Below are 24,429 nucleotides of genomic sequence, written 5' to 3' on the forward strand. Positions count from 1 at the left end.
CCTTTCTCCCTGTGAACCTCTCCATCCCCTCGTTATTGCCAGCCGTCCAATTTTTTTTTGCGCCCAGTGTCACCTGCTTTGTAATCTGATTACTTCATGGTGAATTAGTATGTATATTTAATGCATTTTTTTTCTTCTTTTTTTCCTCTCTTGTCTTTTATTCTTTTTAAATCTTGATGAGTGATGCAGGCAGGAACGGAGATAGGGTGGGGTTGCTCTTCTTGCATGTCTGGCGGATATGCCAGGGCCATGCTAATAAATGACAGCTGATTTATGCGTCTGTATTCTTTTATTTATAAAAAAATAGCAAGCGGGCTGATTTCTGATATTAATAATACAAGTGGATCCACTTTGATTAGGCTTCTGTGGAGAGCTGTGCATATTCAGCATTACAATTAAAGCCTCTGATGTGAAATAGGAATGACACGCTAATGAAGCGAGCTAGCGAGCCTGAACCACGACTGTCCAACAGCATTACGGCCCATCTCGCATGAAGAGTAATTATACGAGAACACTGAAATGTCATTAAAAATCTTCAGTAAGTGATTTAACCCACCATTCCTCACTAATGCTAGATATTTCTTTTTTTTCCCTTACCAACCCCCCCCCCCAACCCCCAAATGATCAACTCCCAAGGTTTCCTCTTCTTTAAAAGAAAAAGAATAGTCTTTCTTTTCCACACGACCAAACTTCTCCATCAGAAGTTCCATAAACAAAAAAAAAAAAAAAGGCCAGACTCCTTAAACACAAACATATTGAGATTTGAGACAAAGACATACAATTGCATTGTCCTAATTTAATTGCAGAACTCTGTGGTGCCGGTGGTGGTAGGTAATTGAAATCATTCCATTATAAATTCCATTATGAATTGGTGATTAAGGCCAGAGGTGATTACCATGGATTAAAGATGATAGTTGGGATTTGGTTCTTTTCAGCATAACCTCTCCAGCCACCTGCACGCTATCCACCTCAAACAGCTTGATTTATCACAACTAATATGTAAGGGAAGGACGTAGGATATGATGATATGTGTGAAAAAGAGGGAAAAACACAGGCGATAAAGGCAACGTGTATTTTAGGGGAGCGTTGTTTCTAAGAGGATTTAGTTAATCTGATTCAACACCTTCATTTATTGTTTGATGTGCTCATTTTCATGGGCAAAGGCAGCCTGGGAGGGTTGTTGTTGTTGTTGTTAAAGCATGAAGCAAACAAACAATGAGCTATATCATGTTACCATATCATATTCATTAGTCTCATTGTCAAGTCTCTCTGTGCTTGTGTGTGTGTGTGTGTGTGTGTGTGTGTGTGAGAGACAGGGGGAGAGAGAACCTGATAGGATGTGTGTGTGTGTGTGTGTGTGTGTGTGCGTGTGTGCGTGTGTGTGTGTGTGTGCGTGTGTGCGTGTGTGTGTGCATGCGTGCGTGTGTGTGTGTGTGTGTGTGTGGTAGATAAAGCCACAGGCAAGAATTCATGAATATCAGCAGTTTCTCACCATTTTGTTGGGTTAATCCCTTGTTTCAGTTGGAGAAATAGGCATTTCTCTTGCATACATTACACCGGTGCCTGCACATCACATCTACACAAAGTGAAAAGTACCTTTACGTCAGGTCCCTCTGATGTAATGATGAGTGAAGTTTTATGTATCGGGGTCACAGCGTTGTTTTTTTGTCTATCTCAGCAGCTCCTTTTCGACAGAGTGGAAAATCAGACTTGTGGATTCAGTTTACATTAAAACACATTGACCAGTGGAAAACACAACACCGGGACAAGCACTAAAGAAGTCTGATCTCACGGGACTTTTTGTTCTTGTTTGAAAGTCTTGGGGACTTTGAGGGGAAATTTGCTGACTGTGAGGTCTCAACGAGGAAGATTTTTTTTTACATAAAAGTGGGCCAAATCCTAACCTGAAAAAGTACCAAAAATTCCACCGCTGCTGTTTCGACAAACACGTGACTCGTCTGAAGGCATCTGACATGGAGCACAGCGCCTCGTGGCACCCGACTCGGCACCGGCTGGGCGGTTACTGGAAGCCGGGTGGGGCAGGGAGCGGGCGCAAGAGTCCCCTCGCCCACCACCGAATCAAGCATCATGCCTCCGAGCTATGCAATTATTTTTGCACTGCGTCCAATATCAACTTGAGAGCAATGCAAATTATTTAAGACGCGCTTTTCAGGGCTCGCAATTATAATAATGATGATCTCAATTAGCGTTGCCATTGCCTCGGACTATTTAGCAGGCAATTTTGCAGCCTGGGGGCGAGGGTCTTCTAGGGAGCCGACACGCATCGTCAGGTCAGAAGGGGTGGGGAGAGGAAGAAAAAGACAAAAAGAGAGAGAGAAAGAGAGAGAGAGAGTCTGCACTCTTAATCAATAAACTGCGAGACTGGAGATATTTACCACCCAATCCCACAAGGGGACGGTTCATAAATTGACCTAATTGGTCAGTGTTGGAGATAAAATGAATGATGCCAGCATCTAATTCAGAAGGGCAGGATGTAAGACATTGTACTGAGATACACTGAGATCTATTATGTCAGCAAGTTCAAGGAATAGTTTGCACGAAACATGCTCATGCGCTTTATCCCGAGAGTTGGGACGAGAAGATTGATACCACACTCAAGCTACAACCAGCAGCCAATTAGCTTAGCTTAGCATTAAGACTGGAAACAGGGGAAAACAGCTAGCCTGGCTCCATCCAAAGGTGACAAAATCTGCCTATTAGCAGCACCATCTTAGCTATCTTTTTCCAGTCTTTATGCTAAGCTAAGCTAACTGGCTGTAGCGTCATATTTACGGTACAAACATTAACGGTATCGGTCTCCTCACCTTAGTCTCAAAGTGAATTAGCTTATTTCCAAAAATGTTGAACTATTGCATTAAAGCTTCCAATACACTCACTTTTTCAAAAGATTAACTCAAATTTCAGTGCATTCTCTGTTTCCCAACCACTCCGCTAGTATACACTCTGCCACTGTATATTAAAGGGACTTCTTTTCTCCCCACCATTCATGTGGAAAAAGCTTGCACCACCAGCTACCCTTTCTTTTATTCATCATACTGTAAATAACTCCACTTTATGAAAAGCAGCCAGTGTGACTCACAGATACCTCTCTAACCACAACCCATTATTATTTCATGGCCTTTGAAAGAAGGGTCTATAGCAGGCGCTCTCACACTTTAATGCCGGAGCTCTCTCTGATGTTGTGTAGTACACAGCGGCCCTTGTTGCACTCCGTATGCGATCCCTCACTTGAATTCACAAACACTTCCAAGTGCATAAATAGCACAGAAGACGAGTGCCTTGCGAGGTAGCTAATGCTCTGGAACGCCATTGCTGAGGAGATAACAGGAGCCTGCCATGGCTGATGCCTGGGACTGTCGTGGGGTGGGGGGTGGGGAGAAAGAAGAAAGGGAAATGTGTCTGTGCGCCTTTATGAAAAACGCTGTTGTTCTGACCTCTCATGGGACATCATATGGTAAGGAAAAAGAACATGCATCAGCGTTACGATTAAATGACCAGCGGACATGATTCAAAGGGTCCCACGATGTCCCAGAGCACCCTTTGGAACGTGTAGAAGGCTCTCGGCATACAGACGAGCTAATGGGCAACCTATTGGTCATGGTAGATTCAGTTTGAATCTCAATGAGGGTGTCAGTGTGTGGCTGCTCCATGACCGACAAGGTGTGATAGGCCTGCTGGAGTTGATTTAGCCACACGGGCCTGTCATAGCGTTTTATCAGTCAACATCCATCAATCGAAAGGCTAAAAGGCGTGTTTTTTCTTTTTCTTTTGAAGTGTCAGGAGGAAACTGCTGTCTTGAAGATGGATGGAAAATGGATGAAATTTCACATCTTTGTTTTCTCTACATGATGCAGAACCTCGATGGTAATAAGGCACATATTTTTTTTCAGATAGACTTCACAATGTGGTTTGTGCCAAAACCACTTTTTCAGCATGTTGCCAAGAAATGGAGCCTATAGTTGGGTAAGTCACTTCTTACAAAAGCCTTTCAAATGTACACAGCAGTACTGGGACAAGCTTGTGGTACATGAAAGCAGTGGGCTTGAATCACACAAAGGCTAAACCCATTACAGGTCCAGAGGGGTGGGCAATGCAGTGCCCTGTCCCGCTCGTCTAAACAAGGCTCTAGGTGCTGGAAGCTAGAACAAAGCCTTGTAACATATACATTAAACTTTAATTGTTTTTTTTGTTTTTTTTCCAAGCCCTTCCTTCACATCTCTGAAGAAGCAGCTCCTGAAACGTTAAAAGCGTGCTCAATTTTCATGGCAGTGCCTTTGTAGAATTAAAGATATATGTGTAACAGTGGAGGGAAAAAATGTACTCTCTGATGCTGGACGTAGACAGTTGCTTTTCAAATTTCCAAGTTTTGGTCCTTTATTTTATTCAGCAGTGAAATGCCATGAATACAGAAAATAATAACGTCTGTTACAATTCTCAACCATGACCTTCTAATGTCAGAGAACCTTTAACGTATGGACACAGTACACAGTAATGAAAAGTATCAAAAAAAGTAGTTGAATCTCGATCAAAAGGAAATGAAAACAAAGAAAAGTTTTCACCAATTACATAAACATATGTTTGCTACAGTCCCAATTTACTGTATACATAGGGGGATCATATTCCCAATTATTAGAGAAGGATAGCAGTAGAAAGGATACATGACTCAACTGCCAGACATAATGCTTCATAAAGTATGCACAGAGGTACAAGCAATAAATACACACATTAGGTTAAGCCTTACAGCTACGCAAAGCAGATGCAGAAAAAGCAGGTTTGCTATTCTTAGCGAGCAATGAGAGAGAAACAGTAAAAATTCAGGTAAGTCAGAAAAGAAACACTGAGATTTTTTTTCCTCTTAGAAAAAAGTCTGGTAAATTTATGGGTCCACCAACATTTTTTTACATAAGTATGCACAGTTATCAAAATACAGACAAAATCAACCCAGAAAATCCAGACAATCCTAAAATCTAGTGGAGGAGCAGATCGCAGTTCTGGAGGTCTTTCTGGTATTATGTGCAAGCAACTATTTTAGACATTTTTTTTTTTTACTTAATTTATACAAAACCCATGCAAATCTACAGGTAATATGCATTCTGTGGCTGACAGGTTTTATCCCTCCCAAAACAGTATATCTGAGGTAACGCACTCCTATGCATTGTACGTACATTTAGGCCATCGTCCCGATGATTTTTATTATATTCTTTTTATTGGTTCTTGTTTCCAGTCCACCAAATGATTTTTAGACATGCATTTTTAAAACACAATATTCCCTTACAGGTAATCTATACATTATCATTCTACAAATGTTTGAGGACAACCTATTACAATGCAAATCTTCCATATCTTGACGCAGGGAATGTAAACGTTGGTTTGAGCCACGTCCTATGAGACAAGCGTAGTAAAGTGTAACAGCTCTTGTGGCATTCTAATAACTCGTGCAATCTGTCATAATTGTTCTGAATTTCTTGTGCAGAGGTAGAAGCTTTTAGAAAGCCTTTTTGGGTGAGTGGGAGAACCCTTTTTTTTCTTTCTTTTTTTTTTTTTTTTGAAAGACGCAGTGTCCTTTTTATTTGGTGTGATAAGATTATTAAGAACGTCGTCTTCAAGTCATTTTGCTGACTCCAGCTAAGTATTGAAGGGATAAGCTTTGTTCCTGGGCCCAGTACCCTCTTGACGTGGAACTGGCATGGGTGTGTGTGTGTGTGTGTGTGTGTGTGTTGTGTGTGTGTGTGTGTTAGGGTGTGTGTGTGTGTGTACTTCACATACTGCGTGTTTGTACAGTACTGCACGTGTCTGTGTTTTAAGCTCTTACAGCCAATTCCTTGGCTTGGCACCACACTTGAAAACAACATATGCACAGTGTTTCCATTTTGGTCGTTACAGCACAATACAAAGCAACTTGTCGGTTCTTTGACAGCATACATTTTTTGCAGCTGGAGAGCTAAACCGAAACAAGAAGGTTGGCAGACCAAAAGCTCGGGGTCTGTGTGTGTCTGTTCGTGCGCATGTATGCTAGTCTCTGACAGGGTGTGTGTGTGTGGTTGTTTTAGCATTTATTTATCCCATACAAGAGGAGGCAGAATTTTGTGTAACTTTGGTTTACTGAAAACAGAAATGACCTTAAAGCAACAACACTTTTCTAGATGACATTAGCTGTGAAGGAAATGATGGGCCGTAGTCTCCACAATAACTACTTCTCTTTAGTCTGGTTAAATACCAAGTGTGTTATAAAAAGCTGGTTACCTATACAGAGTACATCAGTGCTAACACCAGTTGTATCTATATATAAATTAGAAGCTATGAACCACACAATGAGTATTCAATGATGTTAAAGCAAATATCACCTAGAAAAGGTTAACTTTCACCTTAGATATCCTCTTCTGAAATGGCTATTATTATTTGCTTTTACATGGTAACCAAGCCATTTCATATCAACTTGAAATTATGACTTATTTGGCTTCACTAGATATTTTTCATGTTTGGTTAGCGATGTTTTCAGTTTCGGTTTCGACGCGGCTCGGAACAAAACCGCCACGGAAATAAGACGTGACATTATTTTGACAGTCCCACTTAGAACATTACATATTCACCAGGTTAGAAAAAAATCATGAAAATAAAACAAAACAATGACGTCTGATGTGTAATGCACAACAAAAAGTAAAAAATATATGCAAAACAACACAAAGGTTCTGCACTTCCATTGAATACACAAATGTTTTGTTTTGGTCATGATCCACTTTTACAGTTAGCTGCTCTCTACCAGTCAAATCACCAGCACAAAATGCCTGCAGTTCAAATATCACATCACCTTTTTACCTACAGTACGTCTGGCAGAAAATCTCCAAAGTGGACTTCTATGAGTTATCAAATTACACATCAAAATCAGCATTTATTTCCCCCTCTCTCTTTCTCGTGATCATCTTTGTATAGGGCTAAATGAAACAATCCCAGAGGTTATTCGAAGGTAGTTTGCGGAACAAAAGCTTCTCTTTGTACTAGTTTAAAGTCACAGAAGACGGACCAAGAGGAGTTTGGTGGCTTCTGTCTATAAGCTATTGGCCATTGCTAGTGTTGGCTTTGGTTTCTAGCTGTTGCCTGTGACTGTTTGCAGGTAGACAAAGCTTTAGAACGAGGAGGTAAGGAGAACAGCAATTATGCGGAAATGCATTTGTTTTGTAAATGGTGCTTTATACAAACTATTAGTTTTCTCCCAACTTAATTTCCAGTTTTTTTTTTTTTTTTTTTACTTTCAATCACAAACAGATAATAGACTGGAAGCCAACTTTTTTTCTTTTTTTTCTGGACAGCTGCAACAATAGTCTTGGAACCGCAGTTCTGTTACTGGTGTGATTCAGGGAATGGCATATACAGTTGGTGGTGTCTAAAATCAGATTTTGAAATTAACGATGGTAAAAAAAAAATAAAAGAAGCTAAAATTATATACTGGTTTTCATAATAGTAGCAACATACAGGCAGTGACACAAATTTCTGAGACTACTCCTGTGCAAATGATAACAGAGCAACAACTTGAATTGAGCCAGCAATTGTCTCTAGACATTAACAACTACTGGGGCTTGGATTATTCACAAACATAAAACGTCTTCCTTTTTGGCAGTATATGAGGCCGCTAGCTTTCAACGGAACATGATTTGCTCATTTGTTTCATGTTTCCACCCCCAATCCATGAGTCCATCATCCTTGTACTGTATGTGGCCACGCCATCTCTAATGAAATAGGTCTCAAAGAGTTAATTCTTTTAAATCAGACATCTCATGCCTGTCATGTTTGGGGATCCCAAAGGGCTGCAACGAAGAGTTCCTTTGGACCGGTCTCCTTCCGGATGCATGCTCAATAAATAGTCCCAGTGGTGAGAGAGACAGAAGAGAGAGTCAGCTGTGGTTGCTTGGACTGTGGAGTGGTTTCTGGTTTTGCAGGAGGTCTGTGTGAGAGAAACAGTGCGGCTGGGGGAAGGGAAACGTTGACCAAAAACTGTATCCTAGTCATTCCAGGTCTTCCGATAAGTTCCCTTCCTCCAGCTCCCGGTCATCGTCCAGCTCTGGACTGTGATTGGCTGTCGTCACCAGTGACATCGGACAGTCATCGTCATCCATGTTAAGTGGCTCCTCCTTCACGTGAATGGGTGGCCTGTGACACAATCACATTGCCGATAAATGTCAGATTTGGTTATGTTTTGTGAATTCCTGCAGCCAATAGCACTTGTTTGACCCCCGCACATCATTTGAAATGAGGTGATTTTGTACCTAGAAAAGCCTTATATAAAGTTGATATATATTATTATTATTAAATGACCTGCAAAATTAAACAGTAAGAAAATACAGAAATGCTAATTATTACCACTATGAAATACTATTGAGTAAAGAAAGAAAGGGTATCTGGTCTTTAATTCCCTCTTCTGCACATGGAATACACAACGTGGTGTTCAGCTCACAGATAAACATTTTGCTGTATCAAAAAACAGGCGTATAACAGCCCTTACATGCATTATCTAGTCAGGGTAACAACCATGTTGTTTGCGAGACGCTAATTCGACATGATGCCTCACGTCTACTGTAAGTAAGCGCATGAAAATTGCATGAAAAACATGGCCCCTGTAAGGCTGATAAGCTGTGATGTTCCAGACATGTTTGGCATTTAAAAGTTTACTGATGACACCAGGTTGAAATACATGAAAAAGGAAAAAGGGGGTGGGGAAACAGGCCACATGATAAATAATGGAGAATTTCTCATCCCTGAGCCCCCTGGAGCAAAGGCAGAGGAGAGGCTTTTTTATCTAGTTAATAGAAAGCGCAGCCACTCGTTAATATGCAGGGGATGTGCATGTCGCTCCTCAAGAGGAAAAACCGGCAGCTAGGTTCTGCCATTAATCAACTTCAGCCCCGGCAGTTTGCTCGGACACCATGATACATGTTTTTAACTCTAAATGGATGAATATCTTTAGCCACTGTCAATAAGCACTGGGCAGGAAGCAGCAGCAGTGAGCCGGACGCCTCTGCCTTCAGAACAACAGAGGAGTGGGCGGAAGAAGAAAAGTGTTGGGCGACTAAAAAGAATAATAATGCTGTCACACACAAACAAGGCATAACATGATATGGGGCCCTAGTCTGGGAAAGGGGTTTGTGCCACGATGATAAATCTGACAAAACCTAATTATTTCTGACACATCGGATGCATCAGAAAATCCCCCTAGACTTTGAAAGAGGAGAGAGGGGAGAGAGAGGGAGACGTATCAAGTGGTGGTACGTTAGGACGCGTCTCATAGCCTCTCTCCTGGGTTGCCTTCATCAGTGGAAGGGGGGGGGGGAGGGGGCCTTTGAATTTGAAAGGAATTTTAAAAGGTACAGATGACTTTAATATTCAGAGCCAAATACTGTAAATTAATGCTGATGTGGTGGAATGAAGAGAGGAGGCCGATCTTAGCAGGACGCAAGCGGAGCGATGAATAGTTCTGTTTCTGGCCCTCAGATTCACGGAGGCAGAGAGAGGCAAAAGAGAAACGCCTCGGCCAGAGGTTACACAAACAGAAACTATCTACTAAATCTACTGAATGAAAAGACTTTTTTTTTTTTCTTTCTTAATAGGTGAATTAATTTCTGTTGTTTTGTAAAATGCAGTATTATCAGACTACTCATTTTAATTCTTTCATGTCCTTTAATAAAATAATTACAAGTGCTAAGAGGTCTCATATCCAATTTAACTAGTGCTGAAACCATTGGGAAACTTTACATGCAGACAATTTATCAACAACAGCTTTGAAGGAAAAATGCATTCTCTGTCTTCAGCTTTTCAAATGTGGGTATTGGCTTTTTTTTTAAGCCTAACATTGAAACCACCACCAAAATGATTAAGGATAAAAGTACATGGTAACACTTTACTTTAAGGCCCTCTATTTTGCATTTATAAGCAGATTATAACATAGGTTTACCAACTATAAGGAAGTGATAAGTGATTATTACATGTACAGCATTTGTCTATAATTGCCGTTTCTATGAATAAAAATGTCATGTTATTACAACTGTGTTTTCATATATTATCCGTTTACATACCGGCCTCCACTTATGGGAGCCCATAGGAGAAATTATAGTTGTTGACAAATGCATTAATAACACTACTCTGCTTACAACCACATACAGTATATAGTGCATTATAAACCATGCATTAAATCTGTATATATTGCTTACCAATTTTCTCCTCTGTTATTCTGATATACAGCTCATAAGTTGTTTGTGAGCTTTGATGAAAAATATGCAGGACCATATTCACAGGCCTGAGCTTTCTGACACTTTATTAAAACATGTGGATGAGCCATTTAGTACTTAATGGCTAGCTGCCATTATTGAGTCACTCAGGAGTAAACGCTGGACTTTGCAGTGAAATAAATATGTGGTCCTCTGCGTGTATGTGTGCGTGATCTCGAGATGCCTGCTCTCCCATCAATTGGAGATTAGCACCAGCAATCATGCAGAGGTATGTCAGGGATGCAAATAATGTCATTAGTCCATGGGCCTAATGGTAGGTTGGGGGACAGGAGAGGTGGTGTGGGGCAGGAAAGGCAGGCGAAGGCAGGGTGAGGACTGAGGGGACATCTCATTGTGATTCATTAACTAACATCAAAGAGGGGTGGTCACCAAACAATTAGATGTGACAGCGCAAGAAAAAAATATAGTGATATTAAATAGATTATTTTCCCGCTTTCATTCAGGTACAGCATGACGGTTTCCAGAAATAAATATTATACTCTGGTCATTTTCTTCTTGTGTGAAGTTGCTAATTTGCTCATGTTGGAAACCCTGAATTTACAGTGGCAGAGTCTGTCCTGGCGTACAGTACTGTTTCTTTTAAGCATAGCCCTTAGGGGGTGCATAAGTGTATTGCACATGCATACACACAAGTGCAAACACACGCACACACTCAGCATGGCCTGGGGCGATCTGGTTTGCGGTTAAGCAGATAGCATTAACCTTCAGACGCTGAGGGGAAGGAGTGGTTTGTCTAATTGTTGGATTGACTTGGTTGTGCTGAGGAGTCCTCTCTTGAGAAAGGCCTTTAAGGCGATGTACTATTTAGTTTAGTGCTACAAGCCACTCCATTATTTAAACAACATCCTGGAAAAGCCAGTCATGGAAAACACATTTCTTCCATTTTGAGGCTGTCGTGGCTGTGTAAAGGCAGGCGGTGATGGAGGCAGGGAGGGAGGCAGAGAGGGATGGATGGATGCATCTCCTCCTCCATAGCCACTCACTGTTGGTGTCAAAGAGGCATAGCCAGAGAGAAGAGAAAGCAAGCAAGCAAGAAAAAAAGAGAAAGTCAATGCTGTCCGGTTACTAAAAGTTAAATGACCTGAAGGAGTGGTAACATTGGGATTCTGTCTCGAGCTGGGCAGATTTGCTCCACACCCCATTTCAGAGAGGGGTAAACACGTCCAAATAGATTAATGTATAGACGTCTGGTAGGGCTAAGCAAACACTGTTCTGTTCTCACAGATACACTCAGAGAGAGGCACCGAGCCTGAGTGCATCCTTTATCCATTACAGAAGTGGTTAGCTAATGTCGGCTGACTTTGCAACATGAGCTCTGATGGACAGTGGATGAGAATCATGAATGTGTCGTTTCGGTTTGTTTCAGAATGTGCCTTGTGAGAGTGTGTGTGTTTCCCTGCATGCTACTTTCACCACAGTGAGCACTCACGCAGACCCGTGTGACATCACTGGCTCAGGATGTTTCAGACATTCCTAAAACTCACATGAGATAAAAAAAAATGTAAACACTCTTTCTCTCTTAGCTCCATTAAAAAGAGATGAGAAAGGGAGAGATTTTTTTTTAAGTAATTAATGTTACACTAGCTCAATACTAATAGGTACAGTCTTGCATTAAAATATAGCAGCCAAACCCCTATAACGCAGACAGTGGTGTAATTAAAGATGAATGTGTAATAGATCCTATTTATAGAATTAGAACTAACTGTTATCAAAACGTCAGGCTCACCTCAGGTATTAGCAAAGTGCCATTGAAATTACCACAGCAGAGACAGAGGGGGAAGTCTACTTATGATATAATACATACTGGAAACTGAACCTTGCCCTCGGGTCGTGGCATACTGAAGAACATAGTGGTACTGTGGGTTAAATATCAGGCAATTAAACTAACAAAGGGCATAAGGACAGCGAGTGAATTCAGTGTGGGAGTGGAGGTGGGGGGGGGGGGTTTGAACATGTGCTCGTATTCTCGGCTAGGTACTCATAAAAATGTGAGATGTGTGAGTCTGTGTATGATACAATTATTTCTCAAATACTGCAGTGAGTGAGCAGGAAGGGGGTCTGTGTTAAGGGGTTCACTTTGTTGGTTAACATTCTTATTTTCGTTGGACAACTTTGTTGTCATTTTTTGTCATTTTTCATTATAATCAAATTAAGACCCACAAATTATATTCAAAAGATAAAATAAATAAACAAAAATAAAAATAATGAGCCCTAATTATCATGTAAGTGTGCATTCATGCTTGTGTGTAGCAGCAATGCATACAGTACTACACACATATATGCAGTATATGTCGCAGGGGTAATCTGTAGGAACTCACATGTGTACTGGTGGGGAGTATCGGGGGCTGCCGTGTCCGTTGGTGTCCAGATGGTCGAGTGAGCCGTTGAGACCCTCATGGGCGGAATGCAACAGGGTGGGGGGGCTGCCGCTCAGCCTACCTGGGGGGCTGCCACCCATCAGTCCTGGTGGACTCCCGCCCAAAAGTCCGGGTGGACTCGCTCCCAACAGCCCAGGCGGACTTCCGCCCGTCAGGATGGACGGGTCTCCACCGAGGAGGCCGTGGCAGCTGCCTCCCATCGTGGAGCCGCTGGTCATGAGGCCGGGGGTCCCCAGCAAAGGCAGGGAGGTCTCTGCCAGGGCAGCCTGCAGGACAGAGGCAAAAGGAGAAAGACACGTTGAGGAAGGTTGGAGTATTACATTAAGGGGTGAATGAAGATGGAGGAAGCGTATGAGGGCATAATCATGTCAAAACGGGTAGAAGAGTTCAAGAGTGTAACGGGAAGGAGGCAGGTAAGGTGTATGGAAGGAGAGAGGGGAAGCTTAATACAAGAGGTAAATGTGGCAGGTGAGAGAATGATAAGATTTAACATAGTAATTATCAAAACACAGTTGTCTCATGCTAAAGTTTTTTATTCTGTTGCAGGCTTTTTTTTCCCGTGACACTTTGCTGACAACTACCTCCCCCCAGCTGCCGTTCATATGCCCTTGTGTGGTGTGGCTATTAAAAAAAAGTCGCCCAAAACTTATATCAAAATAATAAAAACTCCTGACACTTTCGCCTGCTGCGCATTAAAGTTATATACAGTGATTAAATTTTTAAAGTTTTTGCCATGAGCACCTCGCCGGCATACACTATGAAGCCAAATCATTTATGACAGCTTAGATAAATATTAATGCACGTGCCCTTGCATTTGCACATGCCACTATCAATCTGGGGTGGCTGCCACAGCTGAAAGGAGGGAAAAAGAACAAAAAGAAAGAGGGAGAGTTGCTTCCTGTTTCGACCACAGGGTGGCCTTCTGAGTCTGACGGTGTTCAGGAAAGAGAGGGAGAAGGAGAAAGATGAGAGAGAGGAAGGTGTGAGAGAAGAGATACAGAAATACACAAGCAGAGAAAGAGGCAGAAGCCTGAGTAAGAAAAAAAACTTGCCTGCTCTTATGTGTGTGCGTACTAATGTGGAGCTCTATTGTTCACGACGACCATGCAGTCACTCAATTGGACAATCAGACAGGCAGTAGTCCTGCCTGTCAGTCAAATAAACAGGCAGCTGGTGAGTCAGGGGTTCTCCGAGGCTTTTGGTTCATACCTGTAAGCTGGCGTTTAGTGCACTTCCATAGCCAAGACTGGAGGGCAGGTTCTTGACAAGTGATGGGCTTCTACATGAAGGAAACAAACAAACAAACAAACAAAAAAGACATTAGTTCATGCTGTAACTTACATAATAATGTTGTCAATTTAAACAGAAAATATATCAACTACTAGTAACTAAAGAACAAATTGCATAGCAGGAAGCCTATACAGTGGGTATTATTAAAGCGACAGTAAGAAATTGCCGTAAAAAGGGAGACAAAGAGAGGTGCGTTTGAGAAGAAGAGAAGACAGAATTTGGGCTCTCTGATCCCCTAGATGTCATCGACCTTTAGATCTAGATGTGAGCAGAGGTGAAAGAATTTGTACCCTGTGATCTTCTGCGACCTGCGTTTCTGGTACTCCATCTCATCTACGGTCCACACCGCCCCCTTCACGTTCTCCACACGCACAAAGCACTTGTGCAGACTGAGGTTGTGGCGAACAGCGTTCTGCAGAGAGACGTGGCACACAGGTCAGAGGGATGAGGTAAAACGAATCATATTCATTCATTAAGCATCAAGAAAAAAAACGATGGCTTGGAAATTGATTTTTCTTGCATTTTGAAGAAATTCTTAACATTCACGCACCATTGATTTAATTAGTAAAAATTGAGTGAGAGCGAATGCTCTTACAAGTCCTGCACACAGTACATATCAATCAGAGTAAGTAGGCTAAAAGGAGGTAATCAGCATAGCGAATGGCTTATGGTGGTGACAGAAGTGGTAATGCCGGCCTTGATAATGGTGATGTCAGTAACCCTTTCTGCTCCAGAAAAGCATTTCTCTTAATGGACACGTCGCTTTAAAGATGACAGTATTGCAAGAAAAAAAGACAGTCATCAGGAGGCCCCTGTGTCAGTGTGTGTATGTGTGTGTTTAAGAGAGTGTGTGAGCATGCAAGAATAAGTAGGATTAAGGTGAACTGTATCTGACATCTATATGTCCAAATATTCTCCATGTAGTGTCACATCGGGTGTCGAATACACGCTTACATGACACAATCGTCTCTCAAATGTATTATCAAAGCTTTATTTAAATTGAAACAGGACATATCTTTCATACAATAAACCAGTAAGGTGTTTTCATTAATTACAAAAGAAGGAAAACCACACAAGAAAAAAAGCCCTTTTATATTAATATGACCATATGACCATAATTAAAACATCAGGATCAGACTCTACAAATAATAACCTTGGCTTTAATATCTCTGCCTCTCATATTTATCATCTCCCTTAGCTTGGTGTGTACTGCTCTTTCTCCAGGAAAAATGGATTAAAAAAAAAGAAAGAAAGAAAAAAAAAAAACTCATAAGCAGATCTCGCATCTGACCTGAAAATCCCAGGATTTGATTGATCTTAATGCCCATGGCTCTGAATATGATAATTTTAATATTAATGAGCAAATGAGCAGTTTTATTATGCATGCTATATAGTAAGAACTAATAAGCTTCTGGGTGAGAGAAGAAGAGAGAGAGGAAAGTGTGTGTGTGTGTGTGTTTGGTGGGGGGGGGCTGATCCCTCTTTTGAGCTGATGAGAAGAAGCTAAGATATTAAACTACCTTTCATTTTTTCTTTCTTCTCTTCTTTAAAAAAACAAATTCTCTCTGTTAATCAAATGACAAGCCCATCGCTGATCATCCCACTAATGCTTACAAAGGGAATTGTGGAGCTGTAGATGTGAATAGATCACCTTGGTTATTATGCGGGCTGGGAGACTAGATATTTCTAATGTCATTGTGATATCATTGCTTTTGTATCACAGGAACAGAGAAGCTTTTTTTTCAGGAAACCGAGAAAGAAAAAAAGCATTTACAATGGTACATATGCATGTGGCTGTGTTGTTGTTTTGTGCTGCAAACAGCCACAATACCTCTGAGAACACATCGTGTCATAACATTATTACACAGCAAAACATGGCGCGCACTGTACCTAACAAACTAGAAAAAGGGCACCGATCTTTTTGCGCGCCCTCCTGAATTGGTGATCACACGCCCATGTGCTCATTTGCATCCCAAATCCAAATTAATTCACTTTGCTAAATCTAGTGCTGCGCCATGTCTTGCATACTGATGAGCGGCTGGTTGAGTTTTCCCTCCAGTCCTCTGTGCAGCCACAAAGGCAAAGGCGGCTAACGAATGACGTGCAGGGGCCACGGGATAAAACACTGACGCTCAGAGAGGCTTTCTTTATCAGCAGGCAGACACACTTGTGGTTAAAACATGTGCTGCCAGAAAGACATTTTTTACCATCTTTGTGGAGGCAGACAGGACAATAAAGTAGTCGGGACAGATATACAAATGGGCCCTTTTGTATGGGTAAATAAAGAGTGCTCCCTCCATGACAGGCCAATTCTCACTTTCCTCCCTGCTTTAATTCCCCATGAACACACCTTTAACCCCTCTCTTGGACACAGATTACAGTATGTGTTTGTGTACATGTGAGTTTCTGTGACCATGCATCTTTGGCCTTCCTGCTTCACACAGCTGAGAGCTGGTTAACAGGCAAACCGACATCTTTCTTCCTAATTAACCAATGATGTGCGAGAGATGGTGGTTTCAGGAGTAGGAGGTGGGGTGTCTCTCTTAACAAAAGGTGCTGATGATGGAGTGGCTGCTGTATAATTAGTGCATCACAGCCCTCTCCTCTCTACGCCAAGCCTCCGCTATTAATTGCACCGAATTAGAAAACGATATCTGAGGCAGAATAATTCCTTTAGCTGTCATTTCCAAACAGGAAAGGCGGAATGGAGGATAAAATAAATAAGAAGAAGAATGGGCTCTATTTAAGAGAAATGGAGAGGAGTACTAATCGCTCGGTGCTGGGTAAAAATCAACGCTTTCTTAAGGTTTAGTTTTTTGCCTAGAGAGAGGAAGGTGTGGTCTTAATGGCAAGAGGAGTGAAAGGGCACAGCAAGGTGGAGATGGAGGGTTGCGTGGGGGCTGAGGGTTCATCAAGGTTACCTTCCAAGTCGCAGCATTGCGTCTGAAGTAGGCGAACGTGCGTGTGAACCAGCTGTAGATTTCATTAAGCGTTAACTGCATGTCGGCAGAGTCCATGATAGCCTGAAATGAGATGACATCAAATAATGGTTTACTAACGAGACCACGTAACTGAAACACACACACACACACACACACACACACATTGCGAGAGCTGCCATGATTCATGCAGCAATTAATTTGAATCTAATCAGGCAAAGTTAATTTATTTCCCACTCACCTGTCTTATGAGGGTTGCATAAGTAAATGGCGGTCTGACATCTGCGTTCTTATAAAACTCGTAGTTTGGGGCAATCTCTGGAAAAATAAATACTGTGTCACCACCTGAAATAATTGGTAAATTTTAATTCCTTTAGGTATTGCATTTACTCAAGGTTTCATCAAATTAAAAAGGGGGGAGAGAGAAAGGGGAGAAGGGGAGAGAAAGAGAAGGGTGGGGTGGGGGGGGGGTTAGATTGGGCACATCAAATCAGCATTTCCTATGTCTAACAAAATGCATTTTTAATTAATCTCTCTCGTGAGAGATCTTAAACACTAATACATCCATAAAATGAGATCCGTGTAGTTAGTTAGGGTGAAGTTGAATAATTTATGTGTCTTCACACTAAACACAGAGAGAGTAAATATAAACATCAAAGACGGACCGTTTAAAATGCAAAGCTTAATACATGGAATGTCTTAATGTAATAAATATTGTATTTTTTTCACCATTATTTGAACTTAATTAACATTCATGTAATATTAATGCACAGAGGAAGTTCTTGTCTATTTACATATAGAGTGATTAAACACAGGCTTGCTTTTATAAACCCACCAGACGTCTCACTTTGGCAAGACCAACACGCCTCTGTGGTTGTGTGTGTTTATTTATGTCAGTGTACGTGTGTGTGTGTGTGTGTGTGTATGTATTCACATGCTAACTATGTGTGTTTATAAAAACACCATTATGGGTTGAGTACTATTAATAGTGCAGTGTTGAGGGGAACATATAATTTGCTAATTCAACACTATAATGTTGTTAAATTTGAAAAGAAGTTCATTCATTCAACATTTTTGGGTTCAAGTCGACAAATTCTGACTTGAATTTTAAGTCAAATGAAGGACGCAATTCAGAAATGGAATCAGAATGTAAGCTAAGATAATCCTCATACCCCAATGTCTTAATGTATCAGCGTGTGTGTGTATGTGTGTGTCAGGCTCAATTCACATTTTACTCAAGCAATTCGGTGAATTTCCTCGGAATACAAAAATCTACAAAAGACTTTTATGTAGCCTTTTTCTAGGGATTCACACGTAATCAAACATAATGTGAACAGATTTGCTTGAAAGTGAATTGTCAGCGCTGACTGAACACATTTGTGTATCTGTGTCGTGTTCAGCGCTGAGTAGTTGGTCCTACCTGACGACAGAGGCATGGAGTATTTGTCCGAGTGGCGTCTGCGCATGGCTCCCATACTGGGGACGTTTGCTCCTCCCAGTACTGATGGCACCTGGGGCATGGCAGCCATGGGTGTGATAGGTGCTGTGGGCGTGGTTGGTGTCTGAGGTAAGTTGGGAGGCGATGTTGAGGGCAAGTTCTTGGACATGGTGACACTGGAGACCAAGTTGAGCTGGGGTGGAGGAGGACAGAGCGCGGGTGGAGAGTGGGAAAGAAACAGATACAAGCAGCAGGCAGAGGGAGGTAGGGAGGGATAGAGGGAGAGAGAGAGAGAAGGGAAGGCATTATTTTGTGGTTTCTCTGACAGAGCCGAGTGTCTGCTCTCTTCCTCTCTAACACAGCTGTGTTTCCACTAACAAGGCTCGTGGAGAGGAGCCAGCCCATCTCCACTAATTACAACCACCAAATTGTATCATAAGAATTCTAATTAGAGCATGCTGTTCAAGATTATCCAACGATCAGCCTCGGTGTTATCCCGGCCCCATCGCTCTTTATCTCTCTATTTATCACTCCCTCCCTCCTCTCTATCTCGCCCCACTACAACCACCAATAATCCTTTCACACTGAAACAATGAGCGAGTAAAAACCTTGTTCGCTGTTGGTGTGAATTAGGCTACAGGGGTTTACTCGACCCTGGTCCAGAACCACAACCCCAAACTCATGACATTATGTTCCACTTCGGTATGAAAGGGTGAACCTAAGTTACTACTGTGGCCCTGTTGTAATACATATTGGCAGCAACATCACAGCCAAAACTCTTGCTATTACAAGTAGAACCAGTGAGTGGATTGTGCACTGAGAGAGAGAGAGAGTAACAGCCCTGCTAGATAAACCCAGTTGATTGCCTATTCATACAAGACTAATACTGATCAATCTGATGAAATATAATCAACAACACAACTGGAAGCCATTTTTACAGTTATAGTTGATTTATCCCTCCTATTTCTGTGAGACTCCCAGCGCATTAGGAAGTATAACCAGACACACTCACATTCCATCTGTTTTTGTCTCCTCCACTCCTTCATTAGGGACCAGAGAGTGTTAGTCACCTCTGGCACAAATGCCAACTGTGCTTGCAAATCGTCTGGCTTTACCACCACTATTGCGTTTGCTTCCCAAATCTCATGTGAGAGGCTCTAACCGACTGGAAAATTCCTAACTGACCTTTTAGTCTCTGCGCTAATTTAGTTAGAATGGTAATGACATCGTTACATATTCAAACCAAATTGCCTTAATTGTGAGTCTACAAGTGGAATGCATTTGATGCGAGAGTTTGAATTAAAACCGACTTAAAAGAAGGAAGGGAATGGGGGGCCAAAGGCACTGAGAGATGGAGGAGCGAAGGCTGAGGAGAAGGTATCAGCGGTCATTTGTGGCACGTGTTGATAAATACGATAAAATGTCAAGTTTGAGATACTCTGGTGGATGTAGGGGTTTTCAGATGATAATTATATGCCCACTTAGCTGTAATGAGCTGCTACAGTGACGTGCTGGGACAAGGGCTGGCTGCATATACAGGCCTCGGATGAGTACAGAGGATGAGAGTTGGGGGGTTATGGAAAGTTTATACTTTACATCTACATATCAACAGGTCTGATTGACTAAACACAGCCAATTCTCAGAAATATCTACCTAAAACAATTATTAAAGCCATGTACTGGGCATTGTTTTTAGCAAATCTTTTTCTGTTAACTATGTTTTCTGTTCTATTTGACAGACACACACCACATATTTGACCACTAATATTAATTAATTTCATGAAGTAAATGGAAATTGCCATTTAATTCAGTCGTTGAGGTCATGACAGTGCATGTGTGTAATATGATTGTTCACTCCCTGCAATACACACCTAAACCAGACACTGAACTGTGAAATACCAACAGCATTTTCCTCAAAGGGGAATTTGATAAACACTCACATACCAAATGGCAGAAAACACCTCAAAATATGCAAACTAATTTCAGAAAAAAATGCCCTTGTGTGTGCGTATGGGCATGTATATTTATAATGTTAAAACATCATTTCCTGTCCTTTTTGCCGCCTCTTCACCTATGAGACACAGCAACAAGCGTGACATGTTTGCAGGCATGCAATCCCATTTCTTTTGCAAAATAGAATTGATTACAGTCAAACGGATGGAGTAGTGAGCACTTTGTCACCTCTCGCTCATCTGAATACACACTCAAGGTAGAGAGAGAGAGAGAGAGAGAGAGAGAGAGAGAGAGAGAGAGAGAGAGAGATCTTATTATTCAGAACTTGCAGCCTTGCTAACTTTGATTCTCATCCATCCATGGCATGGCCAAAAGGTAGCATTTAATGAAGTGTGATTCAGAGAATAAATGGGGTCATATTGGAGACAGTGCACCGGTGTCTTGTATTCGTCTGCCATTGGTTGTTCCTGGGCTTCACTAATGAAAAAATAAGACTTATTCCCAGCCCTGATAGGCTAACACAGACTACTCACATTTATCAAATGTCTCGGCTGTTTCTATCCTGCACCTGTGATTCTGCTGGGCACAAATCCATGCTGCCATTTGTAATCCACCAACCATCTCTCTTTTGTTATGTCTATACACTTTCGCCACACACACACACACACACACACACACACACACACACACACACACACACACACACACACACACACACACACACACACACACACACACACACACACTTCTCCCGCGCCAAAGCTTCATCTTACCTCCCCTTAAAAAACCGGGGGGGCCTTAAAACTGAGGACTTAACTGTTCGTTTAAGAATTCTGTCTGAATTGCCCCCACCATCAAATGCAATTAGCTGCTCTTTCATGTGTGCTTTATGTAATGCAATACTTCATTAGCATCATTCATTCATTTTCAGGCATGGATTATAGGCTGCAAATTCTTTATTGGACAAGATGGAACCAAGCTGCTGGAGTTTTGAAGATTAAAAAAAAAGCTACAGAGAGAGAGAGAGAGAGAGAGAGAGAGAGAGAGAGAGAGAGAAAGAAAGAGAGGGAGGGAGGGAGGGAGAGAGAGAGAGAGAGAGAGATTGAATAATAAAAAGGGAGTTTGATTCCTGATGGAATTATGGGATAATTATGCTATCTTGTGATTATCTACATTCTATGATGAGAGGTGATGAGGAAAATTATTCTATTGAAAGTAGGCACTTACTAAGCAGCAGAAACACGCTAACAATGTTTTGCTCTCAAATGTTTCAAAACGGCTAAAACTGGAAAGAAATAGTGTTGAATATTACATTCAAATGCTGGATGGGAGGAATGCATTTATAATCATTCAATCTAAAAGTAAAAGGCAAGAGAAAGAATATACAGAATGACATGATTTTCTTTCTTCTATGACCCCTTTCACAATTTTGGATACTTTTTTCTCTGTAACCACTTTCAGCAGCACTGCGGGTATTTATGTCAACATCACACCGTCTTCACCACTCAGCTGTAATTTTCAGGTGTTTGTTGTTAAAATGACAGATCTTCTCCTCTCTCATTTCATTTTTGAGTGCTGTTTGGGCCACCGAGCCAAACAGTCATCAGCAGCCAACAGGTTGTTTTGGCTATTATATCTATCACAAAGAAATGACCCTGCATTTTAGCCAAGGACTTCACCGCTCTGCCATCTAATACACTTCCAAACTCTATTGTCCTCTCACGCCGCACAATACCTGATAAGAAACAGATATAACTAGGTATTACAAATCCCATTCCCCCCTTTCATCTTCTGTCACTCACTCGGCACAACTGCCGGGTGGTTAAACTGTTCATTTTCTGTGTGGGGGCCTCTTTTACAGTCTGTTTACGGTAGCCAGAGCAATATGCACTCACTGGTTTGGGAGATGACTTGGGTTCCGAGGGCCGCATGTGCAAGTGGGCCATCATCGCCTGAAGACGCTCACGTTCTTTAGATAGCTGTTAAGAGAAGAGAAGAGAAGGAGAGAGTACATTTGAGTCGATTAGAGGAGAGGAAAAAAGAGGAGAGGAATAGACATGAGAATAAAGAGTATGAGACATAAGATTGGGGTGGTAGAGTGAGAAGAAAGAGAAGGTCTCATATAAACCAAGCGAGAAAGAGACAACAGTTCTGCTGGTGATGTAAGGAGAATTAGAGAGACTGGGGCAAGGAGAGGGTGCAGACAGGTCAGGCAAAACAAATGGCATTTCATCTTTTTGTCAATAGCAAGATTTAGGTCAGCGAGACTCTGACAGTAACAAGCTAGTTGGGCCATAAATTAGGTGGTCCTGAGTGTCTGCTCAAAGTCCTGTGGACACTGTTAGGGGGATGGAGCGCAGCCAGCAGCTGCTGAGAGGTGAAGGGGTCTTCCAAACAGGGTGCCAGGCGGCCCCGCCTCCCCGGTCCAGTTAGTGGCCCCAGCCATCGCCTATCATCAATCTAATTCACAGGGAGTGACAGGGACTGGACCATGTGAAAACGCAACACCCCCACCCCACACTCTTAAAACACACACACACACACACACACACACACACACACAGACAAGCAAGTAGGTGTGCACACACACAGAGGTGAACACATACACAGAACTGGGCCTCATTACTAGTGACGGCTCTTGTAGAAAAAAAAAAAAAAAAGGATAAAGGGATGGTGGGAGTAAGGAATGAAAGAAAAGGGAGAGAAGAGAAGAGACAGACAACACAAGTGCATCGCTGTAATTGGTCACACTGTAAAGCACAAGCTTCAACAGCTTTGTGTTTCAATGAAAAACAAAACAGAAAATGAAATAAAATGAAATAAAGAACATAAATCCTTCCATTTCTTTTTTTTTCTTTTTTTTTTTTTTTACAAGCAAACAGAATTGCTTTAGTTTTAAGACCAGATGCCTAAAAATGTATGTGTGGGAAGAAATACTTGGCTTCAGGCAGGCCTTAGCACTCTGGTAGAGAGCAAGGGAGGGAGAGAACACAAGTTACAGTTGGATCTCTATGTAAGTAGTAGAGTATATATCCCATTTTAGTAATAACCTTTATATCTGACCCAAAATATGCTATCATGCAAAGCATGGTGGCCTGGTTTCAACTGGCAGACTGAAATATTTCCAGCTGACACTTTGTTTGAGCTTAGTTTAAAACATGCATATCTATTTGTTTCTAAAGGAAGAGCAGCGGTTGTTGGCAGTGCTGAGTAATAATGTCACTCAATCAGCGCTCTCATTATCTAGGCAGCATGACTTCTTAATAAGGTCATGCTCCACCTACTGAAAATAGTTCCCTCCTTTTGAGCTTTCTTCAGGTGCAAAGTGCAGTTAATTAACACAGCAGACCGAGAGAGATGCGCTTGCTATTAATTGGAAAGCGAAAGAGAGAAAAAAAAAATAAAGCAGAGAAAATAAAGCACACGCTTAATTCAATTAAAACAGCCATAATGGCTTTCGTTGTAAGGCCTGAGGATTCCTTTGTTTAGTGGCTTTGTTGAATTCAGCAGGTCCTGCTTGTCTGAAAGTATTAAGCAGCCCACAGTATGGCCTTTCTCTCACTCACATAACTTTCAAAAAATGTGTTTTGACTGGATGATAAGTGACTTTAAATGAGAAATGAGTTCACTTTAGTAGAATGTGACAATGGTAAAAATTTAAAAATACATATAGTTTTTTTCCAACTCTCCACTGAGGTGTGTTTTTGATCTGTATTACTTGACAGAAAACTTACTTGTATTTCCAGCTGCTGTACGACTTGCATTTGGACTCTACACTGGGCTGTGCTCCGATCATCCAGGGCATGTTCACTGTTTAGGTGCCTGGAGGTGGAGGGAGGGACAGAAAGAGAAAGAGAGAGAGAGAGAGAGAGAGAGAGAGAGAGAGAGAGAGAGAGAGAGAAATATGTTACATGCCAACTTTAAAATTGGTGTCAAAGCAAGCAGAATTCAAATTCTATTCATTTTCACCATGATCAAAATTGTAGAGGATGATAATTACAGTATCAACTTCACCACTGTTTTGTTTTAATGATAATATTTCTATACTATGACAATTATCTATAGGATAATGTTAGGGACCATTGTTCCACTCTGAAATGAGGTAATTAGAAGTAACATGATGGTGTGTGGTGC

At 41.6% G+C, this 24,429-nt stretch overlaps 1 protein-coding gene across 9 annotated transcripts in view; it reads right to left on the reverse strand.

The window, feature by feature from the left end:
• Positions 1-4,369: 4,369 nt before the first annotated feature.
• The window catches only part of foxp2 (forkhead box P2), a 105,397-nt gene continuing 85,337 nt past the window's right edge, over positions 4,370-24,429 (reverse strand). For 3 of the 9 annotated variants that reach the window (XM_039791328.1, XM_039791329.1, XM_039791332.1), the window contains 9 exons: positions 24,030-24,117; positions 22,191-22,274; positions 18,326-18,536; positions 17,147-17,250; positions 16,888-16,989; positions 14,257-14,378; positions 13,886-13,955; positions 12,617-12,942; positions 8,731-11,280 (listed from right to left, as the gene is read on the reverse strand). In XM_039791328.1, coding sequence (XP_039647262.1) covers positions 11,133-11,280; positions 12,617-12,942; positions 13,886-13,955; positions 14,257-14,378; positions 16,888-16,989; positions 17,147-17,250; positions 18,326-18,536; positions 22,191-22,274; positions 24,030-24,117 — 1,255 coding nt within the window. In that variant the 3' untranslated portion in view covers positions 8,731-11,132. Of the gene's footprint in view, positions 8,167-8,729; positions 11,281-12,616; positions 12,943-13,885; positions 13,956-14,256; positions 14,379-16,887; positions 16,990-17,146; positions 17,251-18,325; positions 18,537-22,190; positions 22,275-24,029; positions 24,118-24,429 lie in introns of those variants that run through there. The other 6 variants (XM_039791335.1, XM_039791334.1, XM_039791330.1 and 3 more) reach the window with 5 other exon arrangements.

The sequence above is a fragment of the Perca fluviatilis genome, chromosome 23 (genome assembly GCF_010015445.1).
Source record: "Perca fluviatilis chromosome 23, GENO_Pfluv_1.0, whole genome shotgun sequence".
Taxonomy (NCBI): domain Eukaryota; kingdom Metazoa; phylum Chordata; class Actinopteri; order Perciformes; family Percidae; genus Perca; species Perca fluviatilis.